Source organism: Austrofundulus limnaeus, unplaced genomic scaffold (assembly GCF_001266775.1).
Source record: "Austrofundulus limnaeus strain Quisiro unplaced genomic scaffold, Austrofundulus_limnaeus-1.0 Scaffold419, whole genome shotgun sequence".
Taxonomy (NCBI): Eukaryota; Metazoa; Chordata; class Actinopteri; order Cyprinodontiformes; family Rivulidae; genus Austrofundulus; species Austrofundulus limnaeus.
The window spans coordinates 46,566-62,068 of NW_013952821.1; the positions used below are offsets into that span (position 1 = coordinate 46,566).

At 39.4% G+C, this 15,503-nt stretch overlaps 1 protein-coding gene across 8 annotated transcripts in view; it reads left to right on the top strand.

The window, feature by feature from the left end:
- The window catches only part of baiap2b (BAR/IMD domain containing adaptor protein 2b), a 67,792-nt gene that overhangs the window by 12,674 nt on the left and 39,615 nt on the right, over nucleotides 1–15,503 (top strand). For 6 of the 8 annotated variants that reach the window (XM_014024345.1, XM_014024346.1, XM_014024347.1 and 3 more), the window contains exons 2-3: nucleotides 8,890–8,965; nucleotides 13,375–13,461. In XM_014024345.1, coding sequence (XP_013879799.1) covers nucleotides 8,890–8,965; nucleotides 13,375–13,461 — 163 coding nt within the window. The remainder of the gene's footprint in view (nucleotides 1–8,889; nucleotides 8,966–13,374; nucleotides 13,462–15,503) is intronic. The other 2 variants (XM_014024349.1, XM_014024350.1) reach the window with 1 other exon arrangement.

The window sequence follows — 15,503 nt, forward strand, 5'->3', positions numbered from 1 at the left end:
TGACAAAAGATTATCTTGAAGCCAACCATGAAATGTCTGAAGATCTGCTTGTAACTGACTATTAATAGATTCAATATTGAAATCAGACAAAAAAAAGACCAGTTACAGATAACGAGTAATTTAAATCCTATTATTTATTTATTTAGTCTCTACCCGCCCCACCCTTGTCCCTCCCMCCTTGGCGGGGTTACCAGCCCTCCGCCTGCAGGTTAATCTGTTTGGCAACGTGTGGCGCCGCAGGTCCTAATGGTGCCACATGGTTGGCTCAGCTTTACAGTAATTTACGCCCCAACGTGATATGAGCCCACTGCTGTTTGTGCAGGTTGTGACTCAGCCCGTGCACGCACACATGCGCGTGAGCGCGCGCGCACACACACACACACACACACACACACACACACACACACACACACACAGAGTTGTTCTTAATGCTTTTAGTTTTCTTACCTTTTCTTTCAGAAGTGTGTTTGGAACATGAGTGGACTTACTTTGTGTAGGAAGGAAGTAATGAATGGCTTCGCCCAAGTAGAAGCACTTACACAACTCAACTTRTATTTTTCTCACATATTCTTCAGATTTAATGCCTGCACAGACCAGTGACATTTTTCAACACCATTTTCACCTTCATTTTTACATTTTTTTAATATTTCAACCTTTCATTTTTTACCTTTCTTCCTTTTTAAGGGACCAAAATAATATTTAACTTTTGAGGAGTTTTAAAAGACTGTGTTCATCGCAGAGAGAAGTCGATGTATTTATCCTTTGAGAGCAACAAAAACACGAGGTTTAATGGATGTTCTCAGATTTGTAACTATTAGTAGATTGTGGAGTTATCCGGTTGCACAACACTGATTCTTTATGATCCACAGAGGCCGGATATCAACCAAAACTCACCTTTTTATTACAAGTTTGCTTTGAAAGTGATCAGTTTGGGAAACAGCAGTTTGTGTCAAATCTCACAAAAAATAAATAAAAATACCAAACCAAATTATGATCCCATGCTTGCAAACTTGCTTCTACATTATGGTTTGCCTTGGATCTCCAAGGTTCCAAAACTTTTCCATTAGCAAGGATTTGTGAAACCAGACCCCTTTTTCAGGACTTCCTTCRCTGTGGTTCCAAGTGTACCAATGTTGGCCTGAAAACGCAACATCAGAAAACTGTCGGTCACTGMTTGGTTAGGGGGTGGAGTCACTGGTTGCGTTACAAGAGCTACAACCCAATCTGCCGTTTGCAATAACAGCACTATCATGTCCTCCATTGTTGTGTATCCTTTCGGGGTCTTCTGCTATGTTTAATGGTGGATGGCAAATAGCTTAATGGAGMATAACCACCACCAGCTATGGATGCGTATGGCATCAATTTTTGGACTTTGGGACCGCCCAACTTTACGATGACCCCACCCACTAGAGCTGTTACTGGAGTGTAATGGAAAACTTCCCGAACCATGTAGAGGCGCTAGTGGAAAAGGGCCAAAAGATCTGGAGGTGGGACTTTTTAGTACTCTGGTGGCTTAAAAGTAAGGGTGCAACAATTACAGTTTTCTGGCCAATCATGATCTTTAAAAATCTGATTTGACAATTTCGATTTTGGCCGATACTGATTTTTTTTATAACACCTTCAATGTTCCAATTTTATTTTAATGAAGAACATTGAACAATACCCTTGAAACAATACAAACTTGTTTTAAMTGGACATTAGGTAGCGCTCACAGCAGCGGCTGATTTTCAGACCTTTGTAGAGGAAGATGAAGCTGATCTTTTCCACAAATCGTATCTAAGTGTTGGCAGATCTTCGAAAAATAAGACAATTGGTGCACCCCTGAAAAGCCTATTCTACGTAGATAGGCAAGTTTTGCTACAGYGGCTGCAGGTCAGTGTCAGGTCAGAGGTTGAATCAGTTTTTTTTTTGTTCTTGCTACTGCTTCTCTTTTTCTCCAGGCTGATGGTACATGAAGACTCAAAAGCTTCCACTGCCTTGTGGATATTTTGCGGCAATCTGTTCTGACAGCTGCTATGAAGTCCATGTGTGATTATCAAAGTAGGATGTGATTAGGGAGGTCTTGAGGAGGTCYTTATACCTCTTTTTTTGAGGCACCTCTATTGCAATGTCCAAATAACTCTATACAGTATGACCTTGGGCAGACAGTGGTCTTCCATTCTTGAGACATGGCTGGTAGAATTGTTCAAGGAGTTGGAGGTGCCTTTGGTATGTCACCCTTGTCTCGTAGCCATACCGGAGGGTGGTTYGTACCACTGCTCTGTATACTCTGACCTTTGTCCCTGTCTTCAGGTCTTTTTTTTGACCAGACTTGTTATAAATTCTGCTAAAGGCACAGTTTTCCCTTACAAACTACTCTGAGTCTAACTCTCTTGTAGTTTCACATCACAGGTTCAGGTCTTTAGYGGAGAGTTCTGCCTGCAGGCCGTGGTCTCAAGATGATGCTCGCCTTCCAACACAATCACAGTTTTTCACACTCGGTGCTTCCAGAACAAACATCTGCACTGCAAACCATGGAGATGAGTTTCAATAAATATTTAACACGCTGGAGGGATCTGAAGTCATGCGTGTGACATGGCACGTGCATGCGTTTCCAACCCTGAACTTATGAATAAATATTTAGTAGTGATAAATTCTTTGACTCTAAGTGAGCAGCTACAGATGAATCATTTGGATGTTTGCTAATTAGATGACTCACCAATTAGCCTTTTTGGTTTTTACAGAAACATGTTTTGTTAAAAAAGGCTGAATGTCAGTGCAGTTACTTCCTGTTATCACAGTTTGAATCTCCTCTAAAGGTTAATGTCATTTTTCTCTTGTCCCAGCCAAGCATYATCATTTGTTAGTTTATTCTTGTATCAGGGACATCAGAAAATATTTTTACACCAGAATGAAAACCAGAGATGAGGTGAATTTTAATAGTGACRTTAGCATTTAGCTGCCAGCTAACAAATAGCTGGTGTTGAAGARGGAGCTCCTTCATTAAAAAAAACTCCTTCAAGCTGCAACGTGATCTGGCAACCTGTGTGTTGTTGTACACTTTAATAGCTCGGGGTAATTAGTGATTTTCATTAAAACACGAGGCTGAAGCTAACGGCCAAAGTAAAGCAAATCAGTGTTTGCTGTATAATCCCTCTTATTTCTCATGCGCTCTGTAAAATATGGTCCTTTTATTCAGCGGAATGTTAATCAGCCTCTGTCCCTGTTGTTGCTTAAGGAACAAGACCTGATTGATTGGGGGATTAGGCTTGCACCAGCCACAGTAATGAGCCGATTTCACCCCTAAAACAAAAAGCAAGTATGGTTCAATATYAGCACATTTACAGGAGCTCTTAAAGGGACCGTTCAGACAGGTTGGGCCACCTCAGACATGAAAAGTCCTTTTAAATTTTCCATCTTTGTGAACTTCAGTTTTCAGTGTAAAAACAAGCTGCACCAGATCCAGACTGAAGTGACTGAAACATCTGCTCCAAACATTTTTTTTTACCTCTGGGGGGGGGGGGACCTCTGCAGCTCAGGAGTTTCTTCTTTAATTAGCTGACATAAACAACTGAAAGGAAGAAGAATGTGACGCATTCTGCTGAACCTGTCAGGCGGTGAACGCATGACTTGAGTCGTCGCTCATTCACACCAATGTTGCATGTAAACACAAACAAACCTGAGTGTTAAAGCGAGAATGTCACAAAAACTGAGCTGCGTTGGGTTTCCAGCTTGGTTCTTTTGTTGGAGCCTCTGCATTCCAGCCGGTGGTACATCATGTGCTGATTCCTGCTGCTGGAGCGTTTCCACGCTCACTTTGTTGTGCAGCTGAGGCCTTGCATAACGGCAGCGGAAGAGGTTTTCTTTGTCCCAATAAATGCATGTCAAATAAAACAATCTGCCTGTCTTTTTACCCTCCTGAGGTTTTATTTTATGTATATTTGACTTTACATTGTAGTGAAGTAGCATTGTTTGTACTAAACCAGGAAAAAAATCCCATTGAGATTAAAAACCATCTTTTTTAAGGGTTACGTAGTTAAAAATTCAATTTCAAAAAAGGAAATAAGAATCATATGAGGCATATTTAAAAGCAAAACTAAGAACAATATGTACATCTAATGGAATTAAGCACAGATATATCAAGTTAAGAGCTCTCAAAGATTTAAGGTCTGTTAGTTTCTAATCATTCTGCAACATACACCCATGCAAAAAGGTGCAGAATAAGGAAAAGCTTATTGGCGTTCTCCTGGTTGGTTTTGCAATAAAWCTTTCATTCAGTGTTTATTCAACAATCTGTTTAAGGTTCATTCTTTGGTTTTTAGATTTCATAATAAAATGGAAAAAAACTAATAACTGGGTGTTTTTAAGACAATTACAAAAACAAAAAAGGCTATGCTTTTTAAATTATGTCTTATTTTTTATATTAATAGTTAAAGCAGAGATGAGCTTTATATTTTGTCAGTGCACTATTTGGCACCTTCTGGCGGAGCTGTAAATCATGTTTGTCTTATTTAGAGGAAGTCGATCTTAACAGAAACAAAATTGCTTTAATATTCTAAGTTATGCAGATTAATGTTTGAGTGCAGCCATTGTCAATGTGTTTAGAAATGGTTTCCAGCACATTGACATCATAAACTGTAAATCAAAGTTGTAGCAGCCACTGTAAACTCTTGGTGAATTGTCATTTTTGRCATCGCTACATTAAAACATCTGTGTATTTTATTTTGGATTTAGATAGATGGAGCAAAAATCAAACACCGTGGATTTTCAGTTTAATTTTACATTTTTGTAAAACATAAAATCAAATAAAACATTTTTGTGTGATTTTTATTTTGAAATGTAAAAACCAACAAATGAACCATGCACTGTAAACTTCGGTTCTTTCATTTTTTGTTCTGCAGTTCTTTACTTTGAGCACTCCTGTATTGTTCTGTCCTGCTTCCTGCTTCCCTCTTTTTTTTTTTTTTTTTTTTTTTTTTGTAGTCACGGTGAAGTTTTTGCACCAAGGTGACTGTAGTCTGTGAGCCATCGGGCATTAGCAGGCGTCCTCGCAGCGAGCAGCCATGAAAAAATATCTGCCAACCTTAGATGTCCCCTCTCTCCATCTGCCTTCTGCTCATTAATCCGTCCTTTGGTGTTCCTCCTGCCTCGCTCCTAAACTAAACTATTTGAACTAAAAATGAGCTGTTCTTCGTGTTTTATCTAAAGTTGTGGTGAATTAAAAACCTCAGATGAACCCCAAGATCCCACTGCAGGGAACGCAATGACTCAGTTTTAATATTGTTAAGTTGGATCTACACTGCACCGTCTTGTTTTAAACTTTTCTCACTCTTCATAACAGTATTATTCTACTCTAATGACCTGTAGGACTCTGCAAACTGTAGTTTTACATGGAGTTGAAATACAGTCGGCAGACTCGGTGTCTTGACTTTTTGAGCTCTAAAACATTTTTTCTGCTTCTCACAGTGTTCACCCGTCATCTGGTCTTGCTTCTCTTTAAAAATAAAACCTTAGTGCTGGCAAAGTCCCAAAAATAATAAAAAAATAATAAGTTCTGGTTGGAAGTGCAGCAGGAGTGAAAGGTCAGTAAGAAGAAAGATGAGGAGGCAGCCGCAGATGGAGAGTAAAACTCCTCACACGTTTCTTCCTGACCTCCAGCCCTCGGGTCTCGGGTCTCGACTCGTTTGCTCTCGTGCCAGCTGCAGTTTGCTGACAGGACTCAACCGTTTGACATGAGCGACTCAGAGAGATTCACTTGGGTCTATAAATACCCTGTATCTGTCAGAACGCCCGCTCTGGACGGTGACAGTGTTTTTGCGCAGATGCTGCTCCTTTTTCTTCATCTTGTCACGACTTCCTGTCCGTCTTTATTATTCAATTCCTGACTTTGTCYCTGCTGTGAGAGGCCAATCAGCAGCTTCCTCTCCCTTTCTTTGGTTATCCACGTTTTCTTTGTATCCTCTACCATCGAAGATGAAGGCAGAGCAACAATGTGTTTGTTTGTATCGTTAGCAAAATACAGTGTTTGTTTGTATAAAGTACCACAAAATGATACTTGAGTAAAAGTACAAGTATCTTATCATAAAATTTCTTTGGTAAAAGTTAAAGTCACCTCTAAGAATATTACTTGAGTAAAAGTCTTTAAAGTATATGATTTATTTTGTACTTAAGTAACAAAAGTAAATTTCTGACATAAAATGTACTTAAGTATTAAAAATAAAAGGAATGAGTCAAAATGAGAGGTTAGATTTTTCCAAATATATTTTTTAAAGGTGTGCAGCTGTGATGGATTGTGTACAAACTAGAATCAGAATCTGTTTTATTGCCACTGGCAATGAACAGGATTCACAGACTAAGAATTTGCTTTGGTGTAAAGGTGCAATGTGTCAGAATGGTGTATATATTTATACTTCTCATCCAACCACAATTAAATTCAAAGGCACAGTTTATTGGGATAGAATTTTTTAAGCAATAATGAGCCGGAATGAAATAGGAGTAATGACTTCCTACTTCTTAACTTTTTTAAAAATGTAAGGAGTAGAACATACAGATAACTGTGTAAAAATGTAAGGAGTAGAAGTAAAAAGTTGGCTGAAAAATATTTACTTAAGTGAAGTAGAGAGAGCCAAAATTTCTACTTAAGTACAGTAACAAAGTATTTGTACATAGTTACTTTACAACTAGCAAAATATCTCGTGAACCAGAGGATGGATTTGAATGAATCTCTCAGGAGGTAATACTTTGAACACCTTTTTAACAGAGTAAATTTTGATGTCAATCCTGTAAGACAGGGGTGTCAAACTCCTGTCCTCGAGGGCCGCTATCCTGCATGTTTTAGAGGTTTTCTTGCTCCAACACACCTGATTTTGATCGCTGGGTGATTAACAGGCTTCTGCCCAATTTGAAGAGTTAATTCAATCACTGAATCAGGTGTGTTGGAGCTGGAAAACCTCTAAAACATGCAGGATAGCGGCCCTCGAGGACTGGAGTTTGACACCCCTGCTGTAAGAAAAATGTGATCAATAATGGAAGTTGAAATAAGTTTGCAGAAAACAAAATTTGATTAAAAGACCTGAACTCTGTTTCAGTCATCTCACAGAGTCCAAAGCTGTGAGTTTGAGGCCTTGGGTCTTATCAGTATCATAACAATAAAAACCCTTTCAGCAGTCCATTGTCCCCAAACCTACATGTACATAAACCTAACTTCCTGGTCAAACCCCTGGGGGCGGCACCTTTTATGTCGCACATTGGAATCTTAAACAAGCTTTGTTGATGTTACAGAGTGGGACACATTGATAGAGATTTACTCTTTTTGTTTGACCTCTTAAGCCCCAAGGAGTTTTCTTCAAGCTCAAAATACTATGCCGAAATATAACTGAGTGTATCTCAGCATTTACAAACTCTACTTAACTAATCTTGGTATCAAAATAAAGTTAACACTTGGGAGATTTTATTAGAAGTGTAAGTATTAAAACAACTGCTGTGGTGAGATATAGAGGATGGAACAAAAAATTTAATGTTTTTTTTTTTTACTCTCAACCTGAATTCTTTTTCATTAGACCGTATATAACCTACTTAAAACTGTAATGAATTAGGCTAAAACTCTTGGACACCATAAATCCACTTGTGGACATCACCTGTGCAAAGATTCATGCTGCTAAAATGAACTGGAGCAAAGTTACAGAGGTTTTAGTAAAGAAGTAGTTTTACATTTTTTTCATTCTGCACAAGACAGACCATGATGGTACCATTAATAAATGTTAAGAAATCTGAAGTTTTTACATCCAAAGGTTATTTATTTTTTCTTACCTGCCTGAAAAGACTTATTGAATGTTTATTCTTTTGAAAAATTATCCTAACATTTATTTGTCACCATATATACTGTATTATATAAAATAATGAGAAATTATATTTGACTTCAGTTGGATCATATTCACTCAAAATCAAATAAAAAACTTTACAACATATTTAGGTATCTACTTTGACTTGCTTTAAAAAAATAACGGCATTTTTTTTCCTTTACAGATTTGCTTGAATGTATTTACAGATTTACAATGACACCATTTTGTACAGTTTGTTTACTTTCTGATTCAACTGCTTGACATTTGAACTGTGTTTGGTGAATGTAAAAATAGTTTCCAAGATTCTTGGGTTTCTTTTGATACCAAACATGTCCAGGTTCAACTGACAGATCTTAAGTTAAAGGAAGTTAAAAGAAATAGAAAACAGAAAATTCTGTGTTGCCACCGATACCGGGGGCATGGGGCTCWAGAGAAACGTGTAAACTACAAGACCAGATCTAAACTTCAGTTAATTAGTGACAAATGTTCCTTCAWTCCCATTCAAGATGGCCGACACAGGCAATAACTCTGTCACGTTTACACATGTTCATATTTGGTGCTGTAGCTGAGAGTCATACCAAATATTCTGAGGACTAACATGCATTCATGCACTTTTCGACATATTCTTCTTAGATTTAATGAYTTTCAGACAGATTTTTGTTCATTTAGGTGAATTAGCTCTTTTAAAAATAGTCTCCAGCAGGAGTTCAGAGAGGTGCAGAGAGACGGCGGGATGTGGTGTCAGGTCCAAGTTTCCCGCTGAGCTCGAATTCTGCAGCCAGAATCAGGTTTTATTTTAAATTCATGCAGCAGGGGAGGTGTGAGCAAGCAGACCCCCCCCCCCCCCCCCTCCACACACACACACACACACACACACAAATTTTCATACAAATCGTGTTTGTGTCATCAGTCCTGGATATTGGGGGACTTGGGGTTCTGAAACGAGTCTGCCCTGCTCTCCTCTTCGTCCCGGTTGGCTCAGCTGATTCGTCTCTCTGACCCAGAAAAGAGCGGTGCTCCGTCACTGTACCTCTGCTGTTCCACTAATCACGTCTGCTTTTCCTTGCAGAACATCATGGAGCAGTTCAACCCGTGCTTACGGAACTTCATAGCCATGGCGAAGAGCTACGAGAAGGCGCTCACCAGTGAGTACACCCGCCGTGCCTTACCTCTCCGTCCTCGTCTTTCATTTCCAGTCAGAACTGAGCAGCTGCGACCTGATCTGACCCAACACTTGGTGCTGATTTTTAGTTTTTTCATATTAAATTTGAGCAGGGATGAGGCACGATGAAAACAATAGAAGCGAGTTTGTTGTTCGTTAGAAAGTTTTTCGGTTCAGTAATGAACAGAATGTTTGAGTCCGTTTGAAACTTCGGGGTTAATGTTTCTGATTGTTTCCATGTTATTTTTTTTTGTCTTCATCTTTTGCCTTCCAGTTCTCTGGCTCTAAACATCTGCCTCTGCTCTGCATCCTTTTATTGCTTCTTGTTGCTTGCGCTCTTGTGTGTTTGCATGGAGTGTATGAGTGGGGGGAAAGAGGTGTATGCTACACGCAGCCAGAAAAGCTCCAAAGTGAAAGACAAAGCGCTCATCTTGAGTGGGGGTGGGGAGGAATAAGTGGAGCATGAGCCAATAGGAAGTGGAGCAGGAGGTGTTTCCAGAATAACGGTACCTCCACCCATGGGGCCGTGGAAACAAGAACAGGCTGAGAYGGAATCCAGGACGAGACTGGGTAAAATGGGGAAAAAAGAGAAGCAAGATCGTTTTTCTAAAAAAAAAAAGACACAACCATTGTCCTGCAGCTTAATATTGTTTAATGAAATTGAATCAGTCACACAGTTGACATCAATTAAGTTTTCTGCAGTGAATAACACAAGATGTTCAGCCTGTTGGGCTCATTCCCCCATAGATTGCAGGGAAACCTGTCGGCTGTTAGGTGTCACTGCTGAGGAGATCTGCACGCAACACTGCGCCGTCTTAGAAGAGCGATAAAGGCGGCCTTGGCTCCCGCCTGATAGATAAAGCTAAAAATAGCCCGACGACTCCCCGAGCGGGGATCGCACTTCATCAATGCCAGGCGGCGGCGCGGRGAGGCGGAGCTAAGAGCCGAGCGAGAACCCTGCAATCATCTTTTTTTTTGTCACTGGAGTCTGAAAGTAGAGCTGTGGTCCAGAGCGGGCGGCGTGATTCATGAGGGAGGCTGTTTTTTTTTCTTGTGGATCAGTGAGGACACCGTGCACGTGGTGATGAGCCAGAACTTCCTGCTGCAGAGCCTCAGGAGGTGGAGAGAAAGAGCTGTGTCAGCAGATTGTCATTTGGAAATCGTTTAAAAAAAATCAGAATTTAACTTTGATTTCAACAAGAATCTGCAGAGAATTATATTTTTAAGTCGGCCGACAGTTTTTTGCTTGTCTCTTTACCTCTCTCAGTCAGGGCGTGATGGTGGTTTTTATAGATTTTAGTGGAAAGCTCGAGTMGGATGGGGCGACTCCCTCAGCTGATGCAGACCTCCATCTTGATCGTTTCATTTCTGCTGACACTAGCGGTGGGCGATGCTGGGAAATTTGTTATTGATCCGATTCCAAGTAAATACATGGCTAGTATCATCGATACTGATACCGATACTTGTCGTGAATTATGAAAAAAATACAGGACAAAAATTTTAGGCAAATAAAATATTTTGTATTAACTAACTACAACGAAATAGACAGAAAAAAATTAAATAATAGGAAAAGAAGCTGAAATTTTGCCACACAGGATTAGCCGAGACCCCCTCACATTTACGTCCCACCTAAGCTAAAGTCACACAAAAGACCAGATGAAGGTTTGGGTTTCAGCTGAACAAAAACAGGTTTTAAACAATGAGGAGAAAGTAGAAGAAATGAAGCTGGAGACAGAAAGCATCTTAATTTTGGGAATAATAATAATAATTATCGTGGCAGGGGGGCTTCGCTCCGCTGTGGACTGAACTCAGAATAGAGTTCATTGTTTTTCAGATGAAGGCTGTGTCATTTGCCTCTCCTCTTCAGGGAATCTGTGAGCGCTCTGTGGCAGCTCCAAGCACAAACACTCATCAGTCTGACAGCTCTGTAATAAACCCACCCCTCATCWGTACCCATCACCGCAGTGGACATGTGTCCTCTGTCGTCACGGCTGTCGGGACCCACGACCTTCTTTAATCTGTCGTCGCTGCTGCCCGAGGCGAACGTTTGACAGGAGTTCGGTGTCGTTTGGAAGTTTGGTTGTGAAAGTTTCTGGGCGGCACATGTAACCAGTTGACCTTCGAGGGGATTGTTGGGGTGGATCTCATTAAATTTCTTTTTAAAAATTGCGTACGTTTGTGACACAAGAGCATGTAATTTTTCTGATATTAGAAGTCTGGATATTAAAACAGAACAAATGAAAAGCTGTGTGGAAACTGAAGGTGGTATGGTAATGTCAGTTTGTGACCTGACGTGTGGCAACTTCTTTAAACAGGCTGGTTTTGCCTGCTTTCATTCTTTGTGTTTACATAGAGCACATTACTCATGTTAAAGCTAGATAATTAGGCAGCTAAATAATAGGTTTAATTGAAGAAATGCTATCTTGATGCATAACTGCTTCACTCCACACATTATTTGCAGTGGTGGACAAAGTACTCAACTCTAGTACTTGAGTAAAAGTATTGATACTCATGGTCAAATCTACTCCACTACAAGTAAAAGTTACTCAGTCAAAAATCTACTCAAGTAAAAGTACTGAAGTACTTACTTTTGAAAATACTTAAGTATTCAGAAGTACATGCATTTTAAAGTACTTAAGTACAAAGTAAAAGTACAAATTACATTTTTTTCTTTTCTTTTTCTTGTCACTTCAGTAGAAAACTAAACTAAATATTAGTTTATTTAGTTTATTTTTTCATCATCAGTGACTTTTTTTAAGTGAAGAGAAAACAGAGACAGAGAGAAAAATAGAGAGAGAAGTAATTAGAAAGATATAAAGATTGAAATAGCTATTAAAAGTATATTAAATATACACCAACAAAACACAGGACCACACACCCAACATCTGTTCRCTCACCTGAAAAATAAATGGATAAATACATGGAGGGTATATATAAATATATACACATACCCATACATATATAAAGATATACATACATACATGCCTACATTCATAAATATTGTCAGTGTATACACACAGACACGTATACACACTCAGTGACAGTCAGAACTATAAGCTACGCATGTGATTGGTTACCTTTTGACGAACATAGCTTGTGGCCAATTGCATTTCATGAAAAGAAAAACCGGAACAACAGATTTTTTTCTTTCTTTTTTTTTTTCAGCGGATTATAAAGCTATGCTGATCTAAAAGTAACGTGTAACGACAAGCTTCCTAGAAATGTAGTGGAGTAAAAAGTACAATATTTGTCTTTGAAATGTAGTGGAGTAAAAGTAAAAAGTTCCCAAATAAATAACTACTCAAGTAAAGTAAAGATACTCAAAAAATGTACTTAATTACAGTAATAAAGTAAAAGTACTTTGTTACTGTCCACCACTGATTATTTGTCACCCCTCCTGAACTGAATTAAAAACAAGACTTTAACTAGAGAATCTGCATTTTCTGCAAAAATGCAGTGTGAATGCTTTTTGCTGAAAGATGGTTGCTAAAAAAGCTGAAAATGTTTTATGGAAAAACGTTTATTGTGAGTTCAATTTGAAGAGCTGCCATTTGCTGAATAGGAAAAAATAAAATAAGTTAAAAATCTGTGGAAAAGTCAGCAAAAGTGTCAAAACAAGCTGAACAGAGGACAAAAATGGCAGAAACAAGATGAATTTAGCAGATTGATGTTAAAGAGCAGCAAAGACAAAGTTGCAATTTGCTATAAAATAGCCAAAAAAGCTTAAAGAAGCCAAAAAATTTCTAAAAACTTGCTGAAAATGCTTAAATTAGCACAAAAAATCAGAAAGAAGCACAAAAGTTGGAATTATCAGAAGAATATCAAAAAGGAGCAGAAGGATGGCTGAAATTGGCTAAAATTATCCAAAGAAGCTGAAATTAGCACAAAGAAGAAGTAGAACCAGAGTAAAAGGCGCAGTAAAGATTTCTGAACATTTTGACGGGTTTGTGAATGTCGAAGACTATCTATTCATTTTCAATTAGAAAAATGTGGCCAGAAAAGCTAAACAGCTGTAAAAAGTTGCTGAAATATCAAAAGTCATAGCCGGAGTATYCTGAAGGAGCTGARTGTTTTGAAATAACTAAATTGTGGWACAAATTGCGTGCCGAAAAATGGATCATTTCAGTAATTCCCAGGAAGTAGTTTGTTCAGGTTTCTTTGTTTCACTCTTCTAGAAAAGTCTCTGCAGCTTCCTGCTTCCTGCAGTTGCTTCCATAGAGCTTTTCCTTTCCCTGCCTGGTCACCTTTGCTGCCTATCGCTCTCTATTTCCCAACACCCCATGTCTTACCTCTTCTGGGGGGAGCGGAGGGTTGTGGTTACAGAGCTGAAGAAGAAAAGTCATTTCAAGTCAGCAACCCCTGATCTGACGCCCAATGCTTCCATGTTTCCAGGTGTCACATTTGCTGCAAAGGGCTACTTCGACGCTCTGGTGCGGATGGGCGAGATGGCCAGCAAAAGTCAAGGCTCTAAGGATCTTGGTGAGTCCTTGTAGTTGGCAGTGGTACCCCCACCCCGGTAGGGTGAAAGGGGGATGGGGCTTGCACAAGCAGATGGTAGATGGTGAGGCTCACACTGTGGAGCAGAAGCAGCTGATGACCAGCCGTGAATTGGACRTAACCCACACAAACGCAGCCATTTCTCCAGCTCCTTGTGGTCAAAACAATGTAAAAACTGTGCTTTTGTTTTCCTTGAAACATAATTTAGAGCTCAGCAAACATTTAGGTTTGAGAGAAATTCAGTATTCGCTTGGTTAATCCTCATTTCCCTTTCCCTTAGCTCCACGATTTGTTCACAACGTTGAAATTATTAAATTGATCTGGCATTCATGGATTCCTACGATACCACCAACCCACTCAGATGTCTAACACAGCATGTCTGCTGGTTCTGGTTGCATCAGTTCTGGTTCTGCTCATTAGCTGCGTTTCCATTGACCATGAAAATGCGCAAATTAGAATTTCGAAAATAAATTTGCTCAATGGAAACACGTCAATTTTGAAAAAAATTACGTTTTTCGACAAAATGTTTTTGCGCTAGGATGAGGTGGTTTTTCGGCCTTATCGAAATTGGTGTTTTTCGCAAAACTGCAATGGAAACACTTTTTTCGCATCACGGGAGTCACGTGATCAACAACCGGCTGTTTCTACTGGCGAAAAAGACGATGACGAAGAAGATAACAGGAAGTAGAAATAGTAGTACTATCACAGAAGTAGTATAAAATAGTAAACTCACTGAGTACAATTTCCCAAAAACGCTGCACACATAGTTGCTCCCAAGTAGGGAATTGTCGCTTGAAAGCCTCGATAAAAGACGCCGACGTCTCCTCTGATAATGAGCGCTAGTGTCGCGGTAGCAACATGCTATGTGTTTACATCCATTGCCGCCCTGTTTGTAATGAATTATTGTGAGAATAAACGTATTCATGCGTGACTTTAATAGCATTTCTTACTTAATGGAAACACCGCAGTTGCGAAACTGTTTTTCGACATTAACAGAATATCGACAAAGTTTTGCGCACATTTGCAATGGAAACGCAGCTTCTGTTGTAGAAGAATTATTAGAATGTGTACATGGGGAACAGACTCGTGTCTCAGTGTTGACCCAGTCCCATGTTTAGTGGTCTGTTGTTGGTCTTGGATCACTGCAGCCTTCGTTCTGTCGCTCTGACGTAACGTTAAAAAAGCTCAGGCATGGGCAGAAACTGCAGAGGAGAGTAAACTGGGAGATATCAGAGACCAGTGGGCGCATACAAACAGCTGCATTCATTATTCATGTGGAAACTTCTCCCGGTGCTTCCCRTTTTTATTTTTTATTTTTTCCCCTGAGAGCCCTGTCTCTTCATTTTAAACTCAGTCGTTCTGTGGAGAGAGCCTCAGCAGAACTTTGGTTCCTGCCATGAATCCAAAACTCACTGATCTTCCTAAAATTTTTGTTTTAGTCTGAGGTATTAACTCAGTAAAATCCTCTAAAACCTCTTACAGATGTTTGTGTAAATACCTTTTATCAAACACCTGTCAGCACTCATTTTGTGTTCTGTTTTTTGTTTTTTGTACAAACATGTACAAGCAATTCAAAGAATTTTTAAGGGGGTGGGTATTATAAATTGTCCAGGAACATAATTTAATTCTTTATCACAATCAAGTAACTGTTACTTCCAGTTGTCATGACAATTCTGTATTTCTCAAAAAGAAAAATGTTGACGTTGCATCATAGTTTATCCAAACACCTTGAAATTGGCCTCTGTCTCTTTAAGAACCTTCTACCGTTTCTGGCATTCCCACTTCAGCACATTTTCAAACAATGCTTTGGGGGAGGGGTGCTCTGTGTGGTAGGAGCTCAGCTTCAGACTGAGCTCAAGGGGAGGAGCTTTGTGAAAATAGACGGAGATTTGTACCAGCAGGCATTTACGCAATTCCACGTGGCGATTCAAGGATTTCTCGAACATGCATGAATGAGTCAAAGCAACACTCTGGGGATGTTTTTGATGAGGGGATGACAACATGATTTAAAGCTCCAAAAAGTC